Raw genomic sequence first — 23408 nt, forward strand, 5'->3', positions numbered from 1 at the left:
GTTCCAAATAAAACAGGCCTTAGTAGAACCTCAGTGATGAAGAGAAAAAGGAAAGCATGAGCCCTTTGTAACTTTTTGATCCCTCCCCTCACTTTAAGAATTACATATCAAGTAAAAGTCTGTGTCACTGAAATTCATAGAATAAGAGGGCCTGGGATTATTTTAAGTATACTTAATTATCTAAACTTTTAACTCAAAGAATATAAAATGACCTATGTCCACTGGACTGTCTGAATTCATCTTTGGGGAAGTCTGAACCTCAGATCTAAATCTCGGATTTTCCAGGAGTGCAGGTCTTTGGGTGTGTTTACACACCAGCATGCCGTCGTGTCACTCAAGAAACTGCCAAACAAGCAGGACAGGATTTGAGGAAAATATATCGTAATAAACTTCTTTGTTATGTGGCACAAGATTATTATTTTAATATTCTTCATGGAAAAGTCTAAAAGCCCCAGGTGAGAACAGAGGCTAAGCATTGTGCATATACAAAGTCTCTGCCCCAAAGAGCTTAATATTAAATAGAAAAGATGGATAAATAGTGAAAAGGAAGACACTTGGAACTAAATTGCATAAAGTCCATAGCAGAATACAGCCTAGAAATGTCTGGTGAGTCCCAGATTGCCTACATTCTGTCCCAGTGTTTTAGCTACTAGCCTGGGAGTTAGCAATTTCCTCATCTTTACTTTCTTTGTTCTATCCATAAACCTGCTCCAGAGTTGTGGTTGCATGCTCTAGTTGAAAAGAAAGCCTTAATTACAAGCTTTGATTGTTAGTTAATTTTTTTTAAATGACATTGCCAATGACTATTCCATAAAATTTAGACAAAAGGATTTCTCCATCTCCTGAGCATAGGCACCTTGCCAGCAACACATTAGCCAAAAAGCCATGATATTGTGTACTCTTCCCATAATGTGGTTGCATTTTGGCCTGTATTTGCACAGCATTGTTTGGAGGAACCACTGGCATGTCTGTGGGTTGTGTGCTGGATAGTCCAACACCAATCCTACCCTGAGCCAAAGCAGAGCAACCCTACGTCTGCCAGGTGTGGGTCTTGTAGTTTTAGATTTCATTCTGGGACACAAAGTTCCTTGTTTACCCTAGCAATGAGGTAAGATAGGAAACGTGAAACAAGGTGTAGCCTAGTAAAAGCAGGCTGCTGTCATTCAGAGAAAGACAGAGAAAGTCTGGGCAGCAGTGGAAAGTCAGAGAACTTCTCACATTTCATCACTGTACCTCAAGACCCCAAGAACATTATCATTGGGAAGGGAAATTTCATTCAAGAATTTAGGATGATTAAGTGTTACTGATATCCGGTCCTCCACGTTCAGGTATGTCAAATGGAGCTGGAACAAGGTCTTGAAAGTCTTTTCTTGGCACGTGTCTGATGCACACAATGTGGATAATGTTTGCCGGTTGACTTTGCCGTTCACAAGGAACTCTATCTTGAGGTCCGTGGGGCTGTTTGAACAGTTGGCAAAATGAAAGTTCAGGTGGCAGTAGATCAAGTAGAGGCCTTGTTGCCGTATCACCAGCTCTTCGCTCTTGCACTGAATGTCTTCACATACACCCTTCCCAACCAAGCTCAGTTTTGAACCGTTTACTGGACTTGACACTAGAAAGAAAAGCATGGAAATTGTAAAATGAGCTGATGAACTCCACTGAGCTAAATTTAAATTTATGGGATGTGCAGCAAGGTATTTTCTAGTAAATCGAGACACCTGCTCTGAGGTTGTCCCATAGGAAACTCCCAGAGAGAGCCCTGGCCTGGTGGCTGAGAGCTCACAGGTGGAAGTGGGGTGCTGAAAAGTTGCACGGACTGTGCAGCCCTTTGGGAAAGCCAAGACAGGGAGATGTGGTTAAAAATGGCCTTCTGCAATATTTAAGGGAAGTGGAGATGCGTATTTGTGTGTTTGTGTGGGGAAGGTATCTATTATTTCTTTTGAAGTTAAAGAAAATATTGATGTGATCAGATAGGGTACCTCACTGACCTCTCATGTACGCAGCGGCTCCCTTGGTCGGGACATTCTGTAGGATTCTTAAAAAGTCTTCAGAGGTGTTCCCTGAAGGAAACAACACGTTAGGTGACCGCTCCTGACTTCTTTGTACTGTAAAACATACTGTTGGCATTCGGCACCTCTCTTGTTACAGCCGGACTATTGGCAAACCACACAGCAGCAGCCAGAGGAGTGCGTGTTTGGGAGCTGGTTCCTGCACCTTGGCTGATACCACCTAACCTGCACGGGGCTGTCATAGCGCCGTAGCTCCCTCGGTAAACTCTTAACACCCTACAGTGCCGGTAGGACGAGGTTCTCGCTCCAAAACGTCGGCTCCCCTCGGGCCGGGGCTGTCCCTGCGCTGGGTGCGCGGGGCCGGCTCCCTCCCGCGGCCGCGCCCGGCACTGCCGGCGGCTCCGGGGCGCCCGCACCGCAGCCCGGTGCCACAGCCCGGCCCTGCAGCCCAGATCCTGCACCCCGGCCCTGCAGCCCAGCCCCGCAGCCCGGTACCACATCCCGGTGCCACATCCTAGCACCACATCCCAACACCACATCCCTGTACGACATCCTGGCCCTGCATACCAGCTCCTGCACCCCAGCTCCTATATCCCAGCTCCTGCATCCCAACTCCTGCATCTCACCTCCTGCATCCCAGCTCCTGCCTCCCAGCTCCTCCCTCCCAGTTTTGCATCCCTGACCCTGCCCCCTTTCCCCCTGCTGCTTCCTTTCCCATTTCACCTCCCTTCCAGCCACCTTTCACTTTCCCATCTACTTTTCCTAAGCCTCTCCTCCTTACTGAGCATTGAATGCATGGCACTGATTATTCCTCTTTTATTCTGTGATTATAAAGAGCAGAGTTAGTACAGCGCTGTGTAGCCCACATGCCTGTGGATGCACAGACAAGATGTACATTCAGGAAAAGAGTCCATCCCCCATGGGGCAACCAGGCAGGTGGGTGGTTGTTCCTCATTGCATTGACCTCTCCTTATTTACATATCCTGGCCCTGCTGATGCTGGGGAAGGAGCAGCTCAGATGGGAGATTGGGAATTCCCTGTGTTTTATTCCACAGCTGAATACAAGGAATGCAATACGAAGAAATTTCAGTAAAGCCCAACCAAATTATACAACTCTATCCCAGGGAACACAAATCATCTCTATTTTCCTGTGACTCCATTTACAAAATTGGTATGTCACCCACCCAGAAGGGTCCCTGAAGGACCAGTTAATACACAGAATTAAACATCCAGGACATCAGATGACATATATCTTGTTCCTTACATGAACAGTATAGAAGTTTACTAAATACAGAGTGAGTCAAGAATCTTAACTTTCACAGAATTCCTGAAACTAAAGGTACAAGAAAACACAATCTCCAGACCCTTACAGTGTCTGCTTAGCCTGATTTTTCAGAGATACTTGGTCAGGAGGATAGATAAATGAGGGAAAAGCGGGTCCCACACACAAGTCCCACTGGTTGGTGATTTGTAACAGCATTCCCTTTGCACTCGTACTGTTGGAGGAGGCTATGTATGTCTTGAAAGAACTGTAATCTCTCTCTGGCTCCATAAGCTGAAACACTTTTGAGGGGAGCAGGTGTTCCCTGCTCTCCAAGAATGAGTAAATTGTGTATCAAAGTCCCTTGTCTGTGCTGGAAATCCCCAGAGAAAAACCAAAGCCTACTTCTCTGATGTTAGTCATATCAACACAGTGTTTTAATGAGTGTACAGAAATAAGGAGATGTAGAATTGAAGAAAACTCTTCTGACCCTTATTTCAGGCTAATGCTGATACAGTGGTAGCAAGAGTCTCTGGCAATGCACAGCCAGTGCCCTGAGCCCACTTGCATTACTGATGTCCTGCAGGAAAGAAGAGTAGTTTTAGAGAAACTCAGTGCCATTTCGGGGCTTTACCCTACAAAGCAGAAAATCCCCTGCTGCTCAAGCAGACCTTGGAAGCTGCAGCCCCACAACTTCTGCTAGGCAAGCAGAAGTGCTGTACCCACATGCAAGCACCTTGATGTTGCCAGGAGCCCCATCAGCCCTGAGCTATCTCAGGATTTTCATGGCATCACTCAAAACCTACCCCTCACTCATGTGGCTGTGTTTGCACTTTCAAAGCTGTACTTACATCCATTGATGTCAGCAAGTTTTGTACATGTGTGTTTAAGCCATTTGTTTGGTGACATCAGCTGTGTTTCTGAGAAGGCAAGTTATGGAAAAAAATGTATAAAGACATTTCCTGTCCTCGCTCCACTGAGACAGCTTGTAACCTTTTTCTAGTTTTATTTCTCAAGTTACTTCTTTTATCTGAAACATTTCAGCACAAGCCGGCAAAGACTGAAATTACTAGAGCTTCAGGACTGATCGATGGATATGTTCAATCACATTGCCTAATTGACTTTGCACTAGTAGCAGTGTAAATCAGAAGTAATCCCACAGAAGTCAATAGGATTATATCAGCTTAAAAACACTGTGAGAAGGAGGAAAAGCAAAGCCACAACTGGGTCTAAGTACCAAGGAGCCCACACTGGTTTCATGTCCGCTGTGATGCACGGACGCTGCAGATCAGGTTGCTTGAAAGAAACCTGCTGATAAAGGAGGACTCGTAGCAGGAAGCCATTTAGGTTATTTTGTCCTAAGGAAGCCCTTAGGCGACAATGCACTTTTGTCTTCCTGACCCCTTTTACCATAGGATAAGCATCCAGAGGGGGCAGCCCTGAAGGAAAGGACCAAGCAATTTTTGTGTGCATTACGAAGCTTTTCCCCACCGAGCCAAAGGGGCTGTGAAATGGCTCAGTGGAGCTGCAGCCTCAATGACACCTCCACGATTTCCACCTGGGGTGCAAAATGGAAGGAGTCTTGCGTTGAAACAGTAGGACCTATAGAGGCTGTGTCTGCCTGCCAGGAGGAACCTGAGGCTGCAGGACATGTGGTTGTGTCTGAGCCAGGTCCGAGGAGATGTGGCTCCACCTAGGGAACTCTCCTCACCACTTGCTGCCTCAGTTTCCCCACCTGTGAGATGGGTATAACAGGAGCAGAGGCACAGGGCAGTGATACCAAGAGCTAAAAGTGGCATGACAGAGCAAAGCATTGCTACCCAGGCAGGAAAAGCCCCTTAGATGTTTTGTTTGTTTGTTTTTGAGGCTTCTCCTAGTACCAACCTCCCATGTGTTACTGTGAGGTTCCTCTGCAAGGCATACAGCATTAGGGCTGGCTGGGGGCTGAGTGTGGACAGGCACAAACAGGTCAAAAACCTGATCTTATCTTAAGGATAAATTAAATAAGAAAAATATCCTTAAAGGTAAAGAAGACAATAAACAGCTTTCAATCCTTTCTTACACTCTACCGATTTAAATGCTGACAAAATTAGGCAAGGTGACTTCATATGTTTCTCTCAGAGTGCTGGAGCCAGCAGAACTCACTGTGCTTTATTTCTCTGCAGCCCCTCTGTGACACCCCACAGCTCTCTCTGACCTCCCCCCTTCCAGTTTAGGTGTTCTGCAAGCAGCTGCTGGCCGGCACTGGTGGAGGTTCCCAGCTGTGTGGTGCTGTGACAAGTGCCAGCTGGGTGATGTCCTCTCCTGGGCTCTACCTGTGGCTGCGCTTGTTGTGCATGCACTGAGTGTCTTTGGTCCTCGGGAGCCCAAGGACAACCACACTGGTCCTGGGCATGCAAAGGGGCATGAACTCAGCTGGCAGTTTTGCCTCCTTCCAAAAAATGGAGACTTCAGAAGCATCCCTTTCTTTCCTTCGGATTTAGGAATAACATCTTATGAACTCCTCATCACAACAAACCTGACTACTGCAGGGTTTTTTGCACAGAGTTTAAGGCCAAAACTCTTCAAGGCTTTTACCTGCTTGCCAGTATTGCATGGGTCACATAATTTCATGGAGCTATTTGTATATGTATATATATAATCATCTGTAACTTGCATTTTTAGTATTGGAGAGGCAGAGGATCTAACATTCAGCATTTTCTGGCAATACTAATCATCTCGTTACTAATTAAATAAGCCCCTGTTATGGCTAACTGGAATCAGGCTGGGTGCTGTTTCCGCTGGATGCTTGCCAAGGAGCATGCCTCTGCAATCTTTCTGGCATTTGCAAGCCCAGGCTTGACAAAATTTTCTGAACAGAGGAACACAGCTCATCTGCCCTGGCCTTGCTGAGAGCAGACAGACCCTCATACAGTTTTACATATATACGCACAAACGTGCACGTGTACTGTAGCTGATAAAGCAAAAAAACATGGTGTAAACGTCAAGTGTCCATTTCTGAAGAACCCACTGCCCTGGGGTTTGTGACTAACACCCTGGTGGCTTCAGTAGTTTGCCCTGGGACAATTCCCGGACAGAAGAGACCAGTTTTAGGCATAGAAGGTCAGTCTGCACTCAGATATATTACCACAGTTCTGGAAAGACTGTTTGCTTCACCAGCTTCAGCCTGATTTACCCTAGGGTAGAAAATAATGTATAGGTGAATGTCACCTGTATTATCTTTAATTCCTGGGACCAGATTTTTTATTTGGGAAGCTATTTCCCCTTGCAACTGTGAATGGGGTGCTGAATTTCCTTTGAATTATCCTTATATGTACGCGTAGTGCACGTGTACCTATGTATCTGCAGGTTTTTCATTTTGTGAATGAGAGAAGATTTGGTTTCATGTCTCTGTAGTTCCAAATAAAAAGAAAAGCCACCAGTCCAGGTTTACAGCATTTCAAGGGAAATGAGGCTTGGTGAGGACAGTGTGGAGAGGAGGAGGACTGAACATCTCCAGATGTTGGCAGATCATAAATTTCTCTGTGCCTTGTTTTTTTCCACCAAAATGAACCTACCAATCATACCCTGCTGGCCTGTATGGATATTTACAGCAACCTGTGATCCCATATTTATGAACGTAGACGAGTTTCTGCAGAGAAATATTTCCCCAGAAACAACATTTCACAAACATTTACTTCACTATGAATTTAATGCCTTCCCCCTGTTGCTTCAGCAACGATGGCACAGGGGTTTTCAGGAAATTGCTATCGTTTTTCACACAAACATTTAATTAGCTGACGTTGCATCTCAGCTACTGCTTGCACATTTCTGGAAACCCATCCATTGAGGACAGACAGCTGAGTCAGGAAGGCAAAACTCCTATAGATCTGCTTTAGTGCCCACTGGTGTATAGCTAATAATAGAACACAATCTCCTTGGAAATCTAAATGCAAATCACAGTGTTTTTCCTGCTTTGAGATCACTAAATTAATTCGGGGAAGTAGCCACATCTGGACCACTGTCCCTTCATAGTGCAATGCACTCTGCCTGAGTGAGGCGCAGACGTTCCCACCTGCACACTCCTGCATCCCCTGTTAGCATCTCTGAGAGGCTTTGGACAAGTTGGCCCCTTCAGCCTCCCCATTTCTACAGACACAGGGTTGGAGCAAGGCTGAGCACCCAACTGGCAACTCAGCAATGCTCAGTTTGCTTTCTCGGCCTCCTTTCAACTCAGGGTTTCCAAGTCCCGTTGCGAAACAGGGTGTGCAACACCCCCCAGATTGCACTATCAACACTGGGGCTATCCGAGGGGCAGGCACAGATGCAAACCTAAATCCACAGCCACTCCAGCCTCACCACCATCACCATCCTGCAATATTCCTTATTTTTCTGTTCTTGCTCTGCAGCTGTGGGATGGGGCCTTGTAGCAGCCGCCAAGGCTCCCTGCTTAGAAGTCAGCAAGCAATGCCTGGCAGCGGATGAGAGCTCTGTGCCGAGGGGCCTGCTGTAAATTACCCACTGGGATCTATTAATCAATTAGCCCCGCTTTATGCATTTTAAGAGAAAAATAAAAGGCCATTGTAATTTGCTCACACTTTAATGCTCCATTACCCCATCACAGCTGTGCAATAGAGCCTGACAGGCAGCAAGGGGTAGGCTGATCGAGCACCTGCACACATTGCAGACAGCTTTCAGCAGCCCTTCCTGCCTTGTGGCATTTTGTTATGCCCTCCTTTGTCTTACACTAATGGCATCACCGCAGATTTCGCAGCAGAATTCAGAGCAACAGGGTGCCTGTAATTGATATTGACCCAAAGGCAAAATGTTTTCTAGCTAAGGAAACATGTCTTGTAAATTCCTGGAGAGAACATGCTCCTCCAGCCTGGCACCTGCCAGGTGTTGATGAGGAGAAAGAACAATTGGCACAGATTTTGAGATTTGAAAATAAATAATATTGCAATGCAACATTTTTTTTTTTTGCAATGTGAGACCTCTCCCTCCTACGCTGGGAATGCCAGTATTGCTTGTGTTTTGCTTTAAAATAACCCTGACCTACGATATATGCTCAGTGGCTCCTCCTCTGTCAATCACTAGACACCGCTCCGATGGCTTTCACTACCTCTTTCTAATCGGTGGTAAAACTCAGCCCTGAAAACCAGCTCCGTTCTGGTGATTTCTCTGAGGTTGGGCTGGCTTGTGAGGCAGAGGCTCTGCTCTGGGGCTGCACCGCCCCGTGGGCACCGGGGACTTGCTGTCACCACAGGGGACGTGGGCAGCCAGGCTGAGGCTTTGCAACCACTTCGGTTTGCAAAGCTCCTTTTTGGGCACTTCTGGGGATGCACTAGAATGAGGCTGTGATAGGGCTGCCCAAACTCCCTTATCCAAATCTGCCCTGCGTGTTAAGACACTGCTTTATTTCTGAGGATCTTCAAGTACAAGCTAAAGTACCAGAAAGCCATAGAAAAACTTAAGGAGATATAGAGGAGATACACACAGAGAAAAAAATGCACCAAGGGGACATCCTGAGGGGAGAAAAAAATCCCTCCAGTTTTACAGGAGTTTGAAAACACACAAAAATGATGGTGAGGCTGATGCAAAGTTCTCAGGAAGGGCAGTGGGACATGCAGGGACAACTTCGTGTGGTATGAAAAAAGCCCAATACAGAAGAGTCCTGGATTCAAGAATTCTGCTAGTTACAGTGTATGTTGCCCAAATGCTGCATTATGTCACCTGTGCACAAAAACAGAGGTGCAGAAAATATAGTTATGTAATTAAGGTTTTCTGGACCTTGATTTTTTAGATTCCTGTTGTGCCAACACCTCTAGATAAACACTGTGCTTCAGTTTTCCCATCTGAGGAGTAGGAGGTGATGCTATCTCCTATCTTCTGGGACTAAATAGGAACTCGTATTTGCAAGTCAAAATACTTGGTGCTAAGGACCGTAGAACCAGGAAGGCGAAAGAAATGAAATAAACAGAGCTTCTCTGATTTATGCTAAGGAAAAGCAGAATCTTGGTAGGCTGTCTCTGCTAGTCTAGTTCAAAAGTTTTCTCCAATTTTGGTCTCCCTATGTCCGTACTCTGCCTGTTTAAATTCCCTGCTCCTTGCCTCTTGCTGCTGCTGTTTTCCACTTGCCTCTCCTCGACCTACCCCTTCCCTCCTCCCTTTTTCCCGCAAGCCAGTAAGAAACACATAACTACTCCAGACCAGAGGGGTTCAAGAGGAGCTCCTGTTGTTTTGAAATATGTGCTAACATGTTTACACCCAATCCTTTCAAGGACAGGGACATTATGTCCACATGTACCAGAGCCAGCCCTTAAAATAAGACCTAACAGAATGATGTTCACATCCTCTGGCAAAAATGCTCTCTTGCAAAGACACCTCAGGGCAGATTCAGAAATGCTTGTTATTTCCTTAGCTATGCCCTGGTTTCCGGAGGTACCGAGTAATTTGAAAGCTTTTTTTCTTCTTCTTCTTTTTTTTTTTTTTTTTCCACTGCCTTGGCTTTTCACCAAGAAGTGACTTCATGTGAAATGTTGAGATGTGCATAATTGCCTTATTCACGATCCTGGGCAATATTTGCATTACAGATGGAACACTGCACAGGCTGTCAATTTGGGTGTCTTACCTTTGCGGATGGGTTCTGTGATGCCCTCTGTGGCAGGATCAGCTGCCTGGAAGAGAAATGAGAGTGGGGAAGTTATTCTGGGAGCAGGGTACACCTGCGTTCTAGTGGGACCCTACTTTACAAGTTGATATTAAAAGTTTCCACTGCATCCCAGGAAGGCACTGCAGAGCCGGGCGTTACAGGGCATATGGCTCCTACAGAGCATCCCAGCATCCCAGTGAGGGAGTGCTGTGGAGCACAGCCCTCCAGCAACCTCTGCACTCAGGCAAATTCATCCTCAGTCATTTCACATCACAGCCTTTTTTTTTTTTTTTTTTTTTTCCTGAAAGTAGAAATCTACATTTCTGACACAGCTGTTTTCTCAGTGCTGTAAGAAATGTGTGTGGCTTTTGTTGGGGTTGTTTTGGAAGCAGAAGCCCTGAAGCTCTCCCTGTGGCTTGCAAAGCTTGGAGAAAGTATGACAGAGCGGGACTGGACATCCTTCAGAGCCAGCGTCTGGCCCTGGGAAGCCTGGCTGGATGAAAATAAAAGCTGCAGAGCCCCAGCATGGGTCTGGGAGCAGCACTGTTGTCCTGCCTCAGCTCTTCTCCTACTTCTTGCTGAGATGTAAATCTAAAGGTCAAAAAGGAATGAGAAATTGTCCTCCATCAGCATGGCCTGAAAACTTCTCAGGAAACATGCTCCAAGTGTGAAATACAGTAGGCTTCATCTGTGGTCTAGCTTCTGTTTCAGCATACCTCTCTGCTTTCCAAACATGAATTCCTCGGGCCTGTGCCTGCTTGTGTATTTACTTCCATGCAGGTTATATCTCTAACAGCTCATAACTGTCCATCAGTACCCCCAGGGAGCAAACAAATTTTCCTGACAGCTGTGGAAAGAAACTATGAGTGCCGCAGCGCTTGAAACTCTGTGTCATGTCCCTTAGCTCACACACGCTGCTAATTTCAGTATCAGGGAGTGGTTTCTGTTCCCTTCCAGGCTACCCTAAACTGACTCTTTTATTCTCAAATCCAATTACCTGGGCTAATTGTGCCATGTAACCTGGCCAGGCCCAATTTAGCATGTCCAAGGATTAGAAAGTTGGGAATCTGCTACTAGCTTTGGCAGAACATCTGGTACCTCCCAGGAGAAGTGAGGCAGCCCATGCACGTGGCAGGAGACACCATCATCCACAGTGGTCTGGAGATCTCGAGGGTCTTAAAACATGAGCGCTTTATTTTTGGGTATAAATAGAATAATGTGTGGCATGAGGAGAAAGAAGATGGTTGGACAGTGAGAGAAGTCACGTTGTGTCTGTTTCTGGTACTTAATGTTGTGGCCTTAGATGTTTAAAAATACATTTAATTAGACTGGCCTAACGTGACCATGCTTTCAACCACAGCTGAAGTGTAGAGCTGTGTCTGTTCCAGGCAAGCCAAAACTACCCTTTGGTCTAGTAGCAAAATGCTGCATCCTGCAGATAGAGATTGCATAGGTGCTTCGTGATTTGGGAACCTGCAATATCTGAGTCGTTCATTTTCTCTCCCACACCCATGTAAGACAGGGAGAAAGATGCTATCTCCCCAACAAGATTATGCTCAATGAAATCAGGCAGGAAAGCCATGGCTGCTTGCAGAGAGGCTGGTAAAGTGACCGAGATGTTACTATCAGTGAGGTGCTCACCTTGCAGCCCTCTCTCAGAGAAAGCATGCAGGATGAGGCTGATGGCACACAGCTTGATTTGTAGCCAGGGCAACATAAAAAGAATTAAAATGAATTAACATATCATACCCTCACTTGGGAAGTCTCCCAGTGGGTGAAAACAGCAGATATTAATTTAATGTATTTTAGTGGCAAGTGACTAGGTATTCAAATAACACTTTAGATCTTGCTTTGAAGTATTACTAGCATTGCTGTTTTCTCTTGTGACAGCCAGCACATTGCATGTAACGGTGTAATCTGGAATGTAAAGGGGCACATCCTAGGAGCTCACAGAGGTTAAATAATAGAGCACCAGCTCGGGAACAATTCAGTACAATGAATTCACCCTGTCTGCAGTGATCTGGGTGCTGCTGATGAAGGATCTCAGACCTGGCAAGCAGAAGAATTTGTGTTTGCTTCATTAGAGAAAATGATAGGTGCCAGTGGAAGTCCCGTCTTTCTTCCTTCCTTTAATTACTTTACAGGAAATTTTCCCAAGCTGAGACATATCAGTGCTGTTATAGTCACAGAACCACAGAACAGCCCAAGTTGGAAGGGACCCACAGGGACCATTGAGTCCAGGCCCTGGCTCCGCTCAGGACCACCCAAAAACCAGACCCTATGTCTGAGAACATTGTCTAAATGCTCCTTGAGCTCCGGCAGCTGTGCCATGCCCACATCCCTGGGGAGCCTGTCCCAGTGCCTGAGCACCTCTGGGTGCAGAACCTCTCCCAGACACCCAGCCTGACCCTCCCCTGTCCCAGCTCCAAGCCGTTCCCTCGGGTCACTCTAACACCGAGCTCAGGACTGAGTATTTGTTTAACCAGAAGTCTCCGAAATGCGTGCCCACATCTACAAAGCCCAAGACAACGCACCCCAAAACACAGTCCCCCAGAAACGAGCCTGGGACCAGCTTCATGAGGCCCAGGGCTCTTGCAAGAGTGTGTCCCATGGGTCCCAGCAACAGAAGCTGAGGACATTAATTAATCCCCGGGCCTCAAAACTTCGTTACCTGTGGCTGGCTGAGCCGGGGGGGCAAAACAGACGTACTTTCGTGTTCAATGAGTGGGAAATTGCTGGCAGGGGCTATTTTCAGTTTTTTTTTTTTTTTCTTTCTCGTTTTTGTCAGGGTTGTCCACCAGAGGGGGCCATCAGGCTCCGGTGGGCGTGCTCTCGGCAAGGCTCTTTACAGACCTGTAAGCTGCCATAAATCAGGCAAAGGCAGCGCTGGGACGTGGCTCCTGCAGCCCTACTGCTGACGGGGTTTGTAGGGTAGCTAGCGGCAGGACTAGAGGGAATGGCCTCAGGTTGCGCCAGGAGAGGTTCAGGTTGGAAATGAGGAGACGTTTCTTCTCAGAAAGAGTGGTCAGGCATTGGAACGGGTTGCCCAGGGAGGTGGTGGCATCACCGTCCCTGGGGGTGTTCAAGGAAAGGTTGGACGTGGTGCTTAGGGACATGGTTTAGTGGGTGACATTGGTGGTAGAGTGGTGGTTGGACTAGGTGATCTTGGAGGACTTTTCCAACCCTAATAATTCTATGATTGACTCCAGCGGCCTGAGGAGGAGACCATCAAACACAAAGACCACCACTGACTCCTAGCAGTCAGCTAGTGCCTGAGCAGTGCTCAGATGACTTACCCATGCCACTTGGAGGGTGACAATATGCTCTACAAAATGCAGAGCAGTGACGGACTGTCCCAGACTTCTGTCCATAGTGCTACACCTCATGGCCTAGGTGTCTAATACAGCGTACCTTGCAGTACAGTGCAAGGTGTCCTGGGCTTTGTGTGTCCTAATTACAGTTCTCTAGTCCTTTCTTTACTCTTCCACTGATTTTATCTCTCTCTCTCTCTGTACACATAGACATCTACTTAGGTGTGTGTGTGTTTATCTATATCTATCATCTATATCTATCTATCTGTATATATATTTAGCAGCAGCGAACCGCAGCAGGCAGAAGCGTGGAGGCCTCATGGCCCTTCTAACAGTGTTAAGAGGGAAAATGTAGGCAAAGGTCCACTATGCAGCAACTGTTCTTGTCTGAGAGGAAAAATAAAAATCACTTCTGAAAGATATAGGTAAGTGAATGGCCCAATGCAAAGTGTTTCTGCAGATGAAAGCTGGGAACTGAACTGACTTCAGCTCTGAATGTAGTTCCAAAAAAATGACACTTCCCAGGTCTGACACTGTGCTGTACTGCCTTTCTTGAAAACAAGGTGTAAAGGAAATTTCTTAGGGTGTTGGAAAATGTGGGGGGGGGGTGAATAATGTTTCCAAATCTAACACCGTTTCCGAAGCAGCAGCAGTAATGTCATTACTCTTTTAAATGAAAACCTTGACTCTTTCAGTAATATTGTTCCTCTGGCAACTGGTGTAACTGCATTTATCCTGATGGAGAAGTAATTTAATGCTTACTTTCATAATAAGTACAAATGAAAGCCTCATTATACAGGAAAACTGCGGCAATTCTGTAATTACCCAGGCTGTTATTTTAAAGATCTCCCTTAATATCCCACTATTTATCACTTGAAAATCCCCATGTCTCATTCTAACTGTTTCCAAACTGCTTCTCTTTTGGAAGAACGCTGATTTCAGGTAAATGACTCCTTGCTGGTACAACTTAAAGAAGTATCAGTCAAGCTTTAATGGTTTAATTTCTGGGTAATGTGCATACACAGATACATAAATTGTACAAGATCAATTTAGTAAGAGAAAATATTGTGCTGAATGAACATATTTTGTTTTCCCTGGCCTGCATCATTCAGCAGCTCTATGTTGGTGCTTTCATTCTATGAATCATAGCAGAGATGCTTCAGAATCTAGATTTTTGTGTTAAGATTTCAAAGGCTATAAAACTTCTAATGTGATATTTTACTCTGGTAAAATTTGTAGCAACATTCCTGGTAGGATCAGAAATGCACCTTTTGTATTCACAAGCCTGTACCTCTGTCGTGGCTGGACCTGTCTCACTGATTCCCCATTCAGTCCCAGATCCTCTTTATTTTAAGAAGGGGGAAATGTCTTTAGTCAGAGGGAAGAGTTCTTTTTCTCAGACCTTGTCTCACTTACATCCTTCAGTTATCCTTGCTGTAACTATTTTTGCATTAAAAAATCATCCCTGAGAGCAAGACTGACAAAAATGTGAGGCACCACGAGGTTCCTTGCCCCATCCACTGCTCAGGGTCTTTCAAGGGAGCTCTGCTTCACTGCCTCTCATGGCATCCTAGCAGACAGCACCACAAAGCATCACGCAGCGAGATGGCTCGTGTTATGTCCATCCCTAACAGACACTGCCAGACCAGGCAAGACCAGACCAGACTATCTTGGACAGCGGTAGCTCTCCAAAGAAGTGACAGGGGATACATATAAGCCAGGCAGCAGACAGTGAGTCACTGATGTGTCTTCATTCCACTTCTCCTCTTAACTAGGCTGGACATAGGGTGAATTGACTCTTGAATTATGAGTTTCCCACTTCCATTCATAGAGAAGAAATTGCATGCTAGAAATAATGTTGCCCATGGAGCAATGATTTCTTTTTTGAAAGTTCTTTTCTCTCCCTCTTTGATTTGTCCCCTACCTTGTGTGTGTGTACTCATTACAGGTGGCAGAGATCAATCTGCTAGCTACAGAATATTATTTGGAGAGAGGTAGGTTACATTAGAAAATAAAGAAAAAAGAACAAAAGAAAAAGCCAATGAATAAAGTGAGAAATCGCTTACCGTCCTCTGAATGACTAAGACCATGATGGTGGCTAGTGCAAAGACGAGTAATGTGGCGAGGGTAGCGATGATGAAATACAAACATGTTTTGTTAGTGGCTCCAAGCCTCCTTGAAACGGTGTCTTCACTCACATGCATGGCTGATTCATGAGAGTCCTTCACCTGAAAAAGTGTTTGCTCTTGTGCCGAGCACATTCTTATATAGCTCTCAGGGTACTGCTCTGTATCTCCCCTTGATCAGGCTCAGGTTGCAGCCCATCTCTGTTCCTGGCAGGATTTTCCCCCTTCATCCTGGCTCATGTGATCTGGAAAAAAAACTTCATCACTTGTGGTATGAAGAAAGAAGGACCTGGGGGCGTGAGGCAGGTCACAGCTGTGAAGAGGGGAAGGAGCTTCATGTTCTTGATCAGGGATTTCGCGACAGCCGTCTTGTATGCTGCATTGGAGGTTTCTGATGTCAGAAGGTGAACAGTTACCAAGATCAGTCCCCCCCCTCCCTGCCGCTAGCTTTCTGTGAAACAGAGAGCTATGCAAATTTTGTTTCATTTTATACTCAGTGCAGCTACAGCTCGGTACAGTACCTCACCCCAGAGCGCTGCCTTCCTGTTGCACAGAGTAACCTCTTGTGATTCTTCGCAGCATCCCAGTGCCGTGATCGCCGGCGCTCTGCATTCAGGCATGACCTGGGCTTTGTGTCTGGTGGCTGTTCCTCCTGCCTCTGAAGGTCTACAGATGCTGGGTGAGATTATGCTTGAACATTTCACAGAAATTGTCAGGAAGATGTCTCTGATGCAGGATGCAAGCTCTAGGCAAAGGCATAGACAGAAAGTGGTCACACGAAAGTAACTGAAAGCATGATGTCAGGATGTGCCCGCAGAGCGTGTCTGTATTTGCCTCCATGCCTTGACTTATATGCAGCTGCTGAATTAATCCTGGTTTATCCCTTGCCCGCAAGCCTCTCTATTCCAGGCTTGGTCTAGCACCCAGCCATGGGGTTTCTCACCAAACCCAATCGAGACTTCTCTGACTGGAAGCACCGCCACTCCTTTCCAGCGTGGAATCACCAGTAGTACCTAACCCTGCGTTTTTTACATGAGATGACTCCTTGCTTTCTGGCTAGCCCAACTCTAAAGACGTTTTGGTGTTCTGAAAATTTTCACAGTTAGATGCATGTCCTCTTTTGATTCATAACTACGGAAACCAAATAACTTGTGTAACAGATCAGGATGACTAGGATTATTATTTATCTTAGCTATTCCCAGTTCAGTGATATAAGGTCATCAGAATGAGCAAACAGGATCTTACCAATGGTCCATCTATCTTAACAGCTTGCTTTCAGTAGAGTACAACAACAAATGCCTTGAGAAAGATATCAGAACAGAAAAAGCAGGTAAAGTTATTTACTGAGTGTAATTATCCAGGTTCCTCTGATTTTGGCTTATGGGACTACCAAACCAGATGTGGTACCTTTCTATTTTAATCCAATTCTGCTTTATACCCCTGACAGTAAGGAGTCCTGGCATCTTACTGTTATTACTACTTAGCTTTAAAAAATATCACCAGAGCACAGCAGTACAAAAGCTTGTATAGGTTTCCAAACAGTGTTTTTCAGAGCATCTCTTATCACTGTGGAAACAGGCACAGTCTATTTTAATCAGAGAAAAAGGGAAGAAGCCTCCTCTCCTGAAAGACGAGATGGTACAGTAAGATACTTGGTCAGGGCTTCCTCAGGAAGTCTGTCACTCAAGCCTGAGAGGTTGGATGAGGTGGATCTTCACCCTGTCAGTCCTGTTTCATGGCAGCAAACATTTTGGACAGCACCTGGAAGCAGTGGTTCTCAATCACCCTGCTATGCACTGGAAATTAGTCTTGATTTGCAAGGAAAAGAATTGCACATTCCTGAAGGCTCTTTTAACCCCTTCCAGCAGCCAGTCCTGCAGAGCTTCAAACCCATCTTTGGGAAAGCAGAGCATGGAGATGTTCCCAAAGAGCATCATTGCTCCCTAGCAATGTGAAAATGTGACAATTGTGAAATGCAGGAAGATCCAAACGGCAAAGATCTTGCAGTGACTGACGGCATCTATTATACTTTAAAAGACATTAAGCATCTCTTGCTCATAGTAGAGCAGATACATACCTCAGCAAGGAAGATGACTTGCAGGAGAGTAATGATGTTGTAGTTTTAAGAATGTCCCAGCATCTTCAGTGTCATGAGGAGAGTACTGTCCTCTGTGAACTTGTAGGTGTCTGTGGCTGCACACAGATATGCATAGTCAGCTCTTCATGCAAATGTAAAACACTTGTGCTAACCTTACGTATAAGTAGACAATCAGATACTGCAGTGGTGATAACAATAAAATGAGATCAATGAAGGCCATTAAAGGAAAATGGGAAAAGTTCAGCCTCTGTGCAAGCAGGTGCAAACCAGATTAAATTTGGCTTGTTACTTTCTAGACTAAATTCAGTCAGCCCACTAGCATGGCACTTGAATGCTGCAGTGTTTAGTGAGCCAGCAATGCTGAAATCTGCTGGGAAGGTCACATACAAAATATATGGCAGGCACAGAGCTTCTACTCATGCAATGATATCATGCAGTACAGATTTCCAAGACAGCAAACACCTAAGAATGCCCCAGGTAACAGCAGGATCAACAGATGATTCCCCTTCTTTCACCAAGGAGGGTGAAATGCCTTGAATTGTCAGAGGGAAATACTGCTCAGCCGAGCCAGATGTACAGCTAAGGTAGCCAGTAGTTTTACAGCAGGAAAACACCACAGGTTGAGTGGATGCTTCTGCTACTGTAGCTTTGTCTTAGGCAGTAAATAAACCACCTCACCCCCCTGTCAAATAGCTGCTCTTGGGGTAAAGTGGCCGTGTACCCTGTCTTGAGGGTGGTGATACACTTTCAGACATAACTTTAGTGCAATGCTGTTACCCTTTATGTCCAACAACCTCACTCTACAAACCCCATCATGCCAGCTGCCTGATTATGCCTGATTTCCAGAGCCCAGCTCACTGTTTTCATGCCTTCTGAACAATGTTGCATCCATTCTCACAAGCTCCAGTTGAGAGGCTAAATAGCAGGTGCTTGCCCTGCGTTTGCATTGACTCTCTAATATGAGGCACCTGCCGCATCCTCTGCAGTAAAGAGCTTTGCTTAAAAGGACAAAGAGGGAGAAAACAAGTGAACCACAAAACCAGCAATTCTAATGATTTCTTGGTAGAGTTTTCAAGTGAGTGTCTTTAGCAGAAAAATATGAAATATCCCAGCCCCCTTTTTAATATTTATTTATTTACTCCTCCACTGAAAGGAACCAAACAAACTTACTGAGAACTGAAAACCCATCCATGTGGTCAATGGAAATTCACCTTTGACTGAAGTTTGTGAGAACTGAAAACTTTTCTGAAAGACATTAAAAGCCAATTCTTCAGAGACATGTATGTGCCCAGCTGCCACTAAAATCCAGAGGCGTGAAGAGTACAAATGCCTTTAGCAGTTTCTGTTTTGATCCTCAGTGGGAACTGAGTCCGTTTCTCATCAAAACCATTAATCATGTTTTCGCCCATATAGTTTAGTGCCAGAGCCTTGTCTTTAGATTTCCACGATCTAAGAGAGCTCAGAATATGTACCATGATGTATCTTTTATTATTGTGTATGTTTCCTCACCTCATCCCCCTAATTAAGGGTTTTAGATAGCAAATATGCTTTTGGGCTCGTACCTTCAAAGAGACCCTCTTAAAGAAAGAGCTCTTTGACTTTAGCTAAATTGTAAATCACTTGAAATGGAAATGCAACATCAGTAAACTGAGGTTACTGCAAAACATCATTAGTACTCAAGGTATGAATCACAGGTTTTTAAGTTTCCTCCGATGAATCATTCTCTTGTATTGTGCTTTGGTGTTATGTTTGTACTTCTCATCTCAGCCTGAGCTGAGGGAGATGGGTGCCTGGGCCAGGGTCCTTCTGCTGAGCACTCCTCACTCCTGAAAAATGCTTCAGTGCTTGATCCCGCAGGAGTAGCACATGGATCAGCAGAGGTCTGGTCCACCTTGCCTTTCATTTACTGAGACATGGTAAAGTATGTACCCTGCTAGATGGGCAGGTTATTGTGGGCGTCTCCAGAACTGTTCTGCCCTCCACCAGCTTCCACCAGGGTGAGGAACTAAGAGGATATTCAAAATCCCAGTGATGCTTAATTTCCATTGAAAGTCAGCAATTCAAGGATTGAGAAAGATTTTTTTTTAAACAGTATTTATTAAAAACTGTGCCTGTTTGTGTGATCCTGATCCAAGGCTGGTCACAGAAGGAAGTAAATGACACTCCAGTATCACACTAATACTGCTGTGATGATATTGTTGGCAGTTGCCATAAAAGAGTCTTCTGAGGGAGTTGCTGCATCTCTCTCATCCAGGCCTTCTTCTGCTCTTGCAACACATTGGAAGGTTTCCAAGAAAAGCAACGTTCTTTTCTCATTTTGTTTCTCCAATAAAATTACTGAATAAAAATAGACATCAGACAGTAGGAAAATAAGAGAAAATAAAAAAGGTTAGAACTGCCATTGCACAGTATTATCTCCTCGGGAAGCTACATAGTGTTTATTCATGCTGTGCAACTGTCTTTGTTGTTCAAAAGAATTATATCACTCAGCCTTGTAAGGCAATAGAAACACAGGTATATTAAATTAGCTGAAAATTGGCTATGGGGGAAAAACATCTTTTTATACTGGAGGTGATATGCACCATCCATCTCTCTCGAAGTGCAGGTAGAAAGCAGAGGTGTTAAGATAGATAATAAAATGCAGTAATAAAGCAATACAAATGGAACAGTTATAGAAGTACAATAACTTCCACAGATTTGTCAGAGAGTGCATTTGCTCAGTAGGAGTTATTCTCTTCCCAGATAGTACCAGTTCTGCCCATGTAGCATCCTTCCGAAAGAAAGGAGCTGCCTACTGTCCTGGAAAATCTTTGGTATCTTTCAGCAATGTTTGCTGTCAAGAGTCAATCAAAACAGAAATGTTCTTTTTGGAGTACTAATCCCCTCTGCATTCTGATGAATGGCTTGGGAGTGACAGGAAGGAGGTAATGGATGAATCACAAAGCTGTAAGAAATAGGATGATTAAAAACATAGCTTAAATGAAAAGAACAGACTTCTTTAGAATGTGATTTTTTCAAGCATGTCTGGAGATTTCAGGTACCTGAAATTCCAATTATTCAGTGAAAAACACGGGAAGAATCTTCATGCCCAGCATGGTGTTCATCACTTCCTGAACACCAGGCCATTTCTGAGTGATTCGACCAGCATAATCAAAAATGGAGCCACCCAGAGCAGGCTCTGGGTGCCTACTCTGGAGTCTACATTTAAAAGAAGGAGGAGTGTATCACTTTGCATGGCAGGACGAAATAGCTGTAAGCACTGAAAGTTGCAGCACTGAAGGACTTTTGGATGAGGTCTGCAGAGAACATGCTTTGACCCTGTGCTGCAAGAGAAGGCAGCACTGCAACTCGCCGCATCCAGACATCCCAGGGCTGGCAGAGAGATGCAGCACTGAGACCTGGGCATCTTAGAAAAGGATCTTACAGTCAACATACATAATAGATTCATAGCTTTTAAGTCAGAAAGGGGCCATTAGATCATATAATCTGGCATGCTATTCAGGTGAAGGCCATACAATATTACTCAGTCATTCTCATATCGGCCAAATACCTTGTTGGTTATTTTGTTTGTTTGTTTGTTTTCAGGAAAAAAAGAAAAAAGAAAAAGAAAAAGAAAAAGAAAAAGAAAAAGAAAAAGAAAAAGAAAAAGAAAAAGAAAAAGAAAAAGAAAAAGAAAAAGAAAAAGAAAAAGAAAAAGAATCAGGTTGATGAGCCATGCAAAGAAACATCAGGTGAGAGCTGAGTTGTGGGACAGGATCACACTCAAGTAGCTTTTTGCAGTTGCGTGTGGCCATCCCACCCAAAATAAAGAAGGGTGAAGCACATAGACAACTGAGGCTGCAGGTGAACAATGGGTTTGGTAATGATGACAGTGCCACTTAGATGGAAAGGGGAACTGAGGTGTCTTTGGAGACATCGACATAAGGGCCTAGGGGAGGAAATGCCCTAGGAGGGGCATTGCTCTGGAAAGTTTAGTCTGCAAGAACAGGAATTTTCCTGTGTATGAATATGAACATGAACATGAAACTTTTAGTAACTGTTAAGAAGTTGAATCCTGAACTAAAGATTAGTTGGTCTGCATTATGTCAAAGACTATTATTATTTGTGTTCCTTGCATGAGAAGAGCGTATCGAAAACTTTTGATTGAGGAGAGATGAGTAATTTGGAGATCAGGTGAAAAATAGTGAAACGTTCCGGGGGATCAAATCATCTCTGGTTAAACTTCACTAGAAGGGCAGAATTACATCACACCTGAATTTAGCTGATAGTGTAACATACACAAATTAGAAATAAAGACCACGTGAAAGCTGGTCTTTATTTGATGGCTAATAAATCTCCCTGTGTCTTATAAAAAGGGAAATATACATAACTTGCTCGGTGTGGCATCTGTACATTAAACCCTATTGGGAAATGATATGTGAACCAGGGAAAAGTCAAAGTCACATCTAGCTTGAAGCACAGTTCATATATCACAACAGGAGCATAACTGCATTGTGAAAGCGTATTTATAATTCTGGAAAGCTGAAAGACTTCTGTAGTTCACCCTTCTCAAAAGAGTAAAATATCATCACTCATCTTCTCAAAGAGGAGCCTGGGAAGTTGTTTATGTTTTTCCAGTCCCTATAGCGTGAGGAAGGAAAGAGTTTGCAAATGCTGCTACTCCACTGTAGGCACACTGTGGAGTACATGCTACTGTATACATACTGTACATACATGCTACTCCCCCCCAAATGTAAACAATAAAATAAATGAATAAAATAAAGTAAAAAAATAAATGGTGGTAAAAGAAGGAAATAAAGCCTCTATCTCCTCAGAAAGTGACCTAACCACCAGGCCACATTTTTTCTCAGGATGTGGAATTGTAGAAATCCTAAGAATGGGGCAAGAAGGATGTTTCAGTAATCGTTAAATGATGAAATATGGAGCTTTTTATTTGTGGCTTATTCAACAAGGTCAGCTTGAAGCCACTGGCAGCTTTTGGTTACTATCAGGCAGCAGCTGCTTTCTAGTCTCCCATAGTTAAAAATGAAAACCCCCGTAAGAAGAACAACACAGTCCCTCCTTGGAGCCATATAGCCCTTGTGTGCAATCAGCACCTGTAAATGGAGATGTTCAGAGTCAAGCCCTACTTATTTACAATTACACTAATTTACAGTTGTGTTCATTTACATCTCCAGATGAGCATTGCTTTTTCAGTGAATTTTCAGAGTTGTTTAGCATCAGGCAAACTTGGTTCTCACAAGCTCTGCTTTTTGACAAGGCGCAAGATTTTCAGAAACCCATTGGACAAAAATGCATCTGGGCTCACTGTGTCAATCCCAAAGACAGGCATCAGTGTGAGCTAGACTGTGCTTCCTTGGTGTTTCACCCCAGCCAAACATAGTTGAGTTATACAGGGTGAATCATTTTGGTAGTGCTTGTGTTCCGAGCCAATATCATGGAGAGATTATAGAAACAGCCTAGACAAGTTGTTTGGTCTAAGTACCTGTCAGATTTCTAACTCTAAGAAAAATGACTGGGGGATCTTGTGATGTAGGATCATGAGCCCCATGAGCAGGCAGGAGATGAGAGTCTAACTACTGGAATTGTGAAAAATCACACCCACTATGTGGGAGAAACACCACCTTTCTGAGGAGGCAGCCCAATCAAAGAAAACACACCACATTTAGGAATGAAATGATAAAAGGCCATTATCAAGCAGGGATGATGTAGGGATCGAGGACAGCTACCTCGGGTTGGTGCATCCAGGGAGGAGCAGTACCAGGAGGATGGGGAAATCATGGCATTGCTGTGTCACAAGGCAGCTGGGGCTGCCCTGGAACTGCCAGGGTGTAATTGCCTCTGGAAAAAACTGCTTGTCCATTTACTTAAGCCAGAGAAAATGTATGAGTCATTGGAGAATGAAAAAGCAAAATTAAAAAGACCATAGCCTTGAGCTACAGTCCTTTTTTGTGCGTAAGAAGGTAAATATC

General features: G+C 44.6%; 1 protein-coding gene and 1 long non-coding RNA gene across 5 annotated transcripts in view; one reads left to right on the plus strand and one right to left on the minus strand.

Moving 5' to 3' along the window:
• On the minus strand, positions 1 to 21016 carry TNFSF8 (TNF superfamily member 8). 3 transcript variants are annotated; one of them, XM_040531782.1, is made up of 5 exons: positions 17416 to 17536; positions 15279 to 17281; positions 9881 to 9926; positions 1989 to 2060; positions 1 to 1612 (listed from the first exon to the last, which is right to left on the minus strand). In XM_040531782.1, the coding sequence occupies exons 2-5, from the start codon at positions 15471 to 15473 to the stop codon at positions 1215 to 1217; spliced, it is 711 nt and encodes a 236-aa protein (XP_040387716.1). In that variant the 5' UTR covers positions 15474 to 17281; positions 17416 to 17536; the 3' UTR covers positions 1 to 1214. The 3 variants fall into 3 exon arrangements, with proteins under 3 accessions (XP_040387716.1, XP_040387718.1, XP_040387717.1); XM_040531784.1 differs by having other exon boundaries at positions 7 to 1612; positions 15279 to 16083; positions 17416 to 17566; XM_040531783.1 differs by having other exon boundaries at positions 7 to 1612; positions 15279 to 21016.
• The window catches only part of LOC121057495, an 11777-nt gene continuing 9384 nt past the window's right edge, over positions 21016 to 23408 (plus strand). For both annotated transcript variants that reach the window (XR_005813810.1, XR_005813811.1), the window contains exon 1: positions 21016 to 21167. This is a non-coding gene — a long non-coding RNA (uncharacterized LOC121057495). The remainder of the gene's footprint in view (positions 21168 to 23408) is intronic.

This window comes from Cygnus olor, chromosome 19 (assembly GCF_009769625.2).
Source record: "Cygnus olor isolate bCygOlo1 chromosome 19, bCygOlo1.pri.v2, whole genome shotgun sequence".
In the NCBI taxonomy this organism is placed as follows: Eukaryota; Metazoa; Chordata; class Aves; order Anseriformes; family Anatidae; genus Cygnus; species Cygnus olor.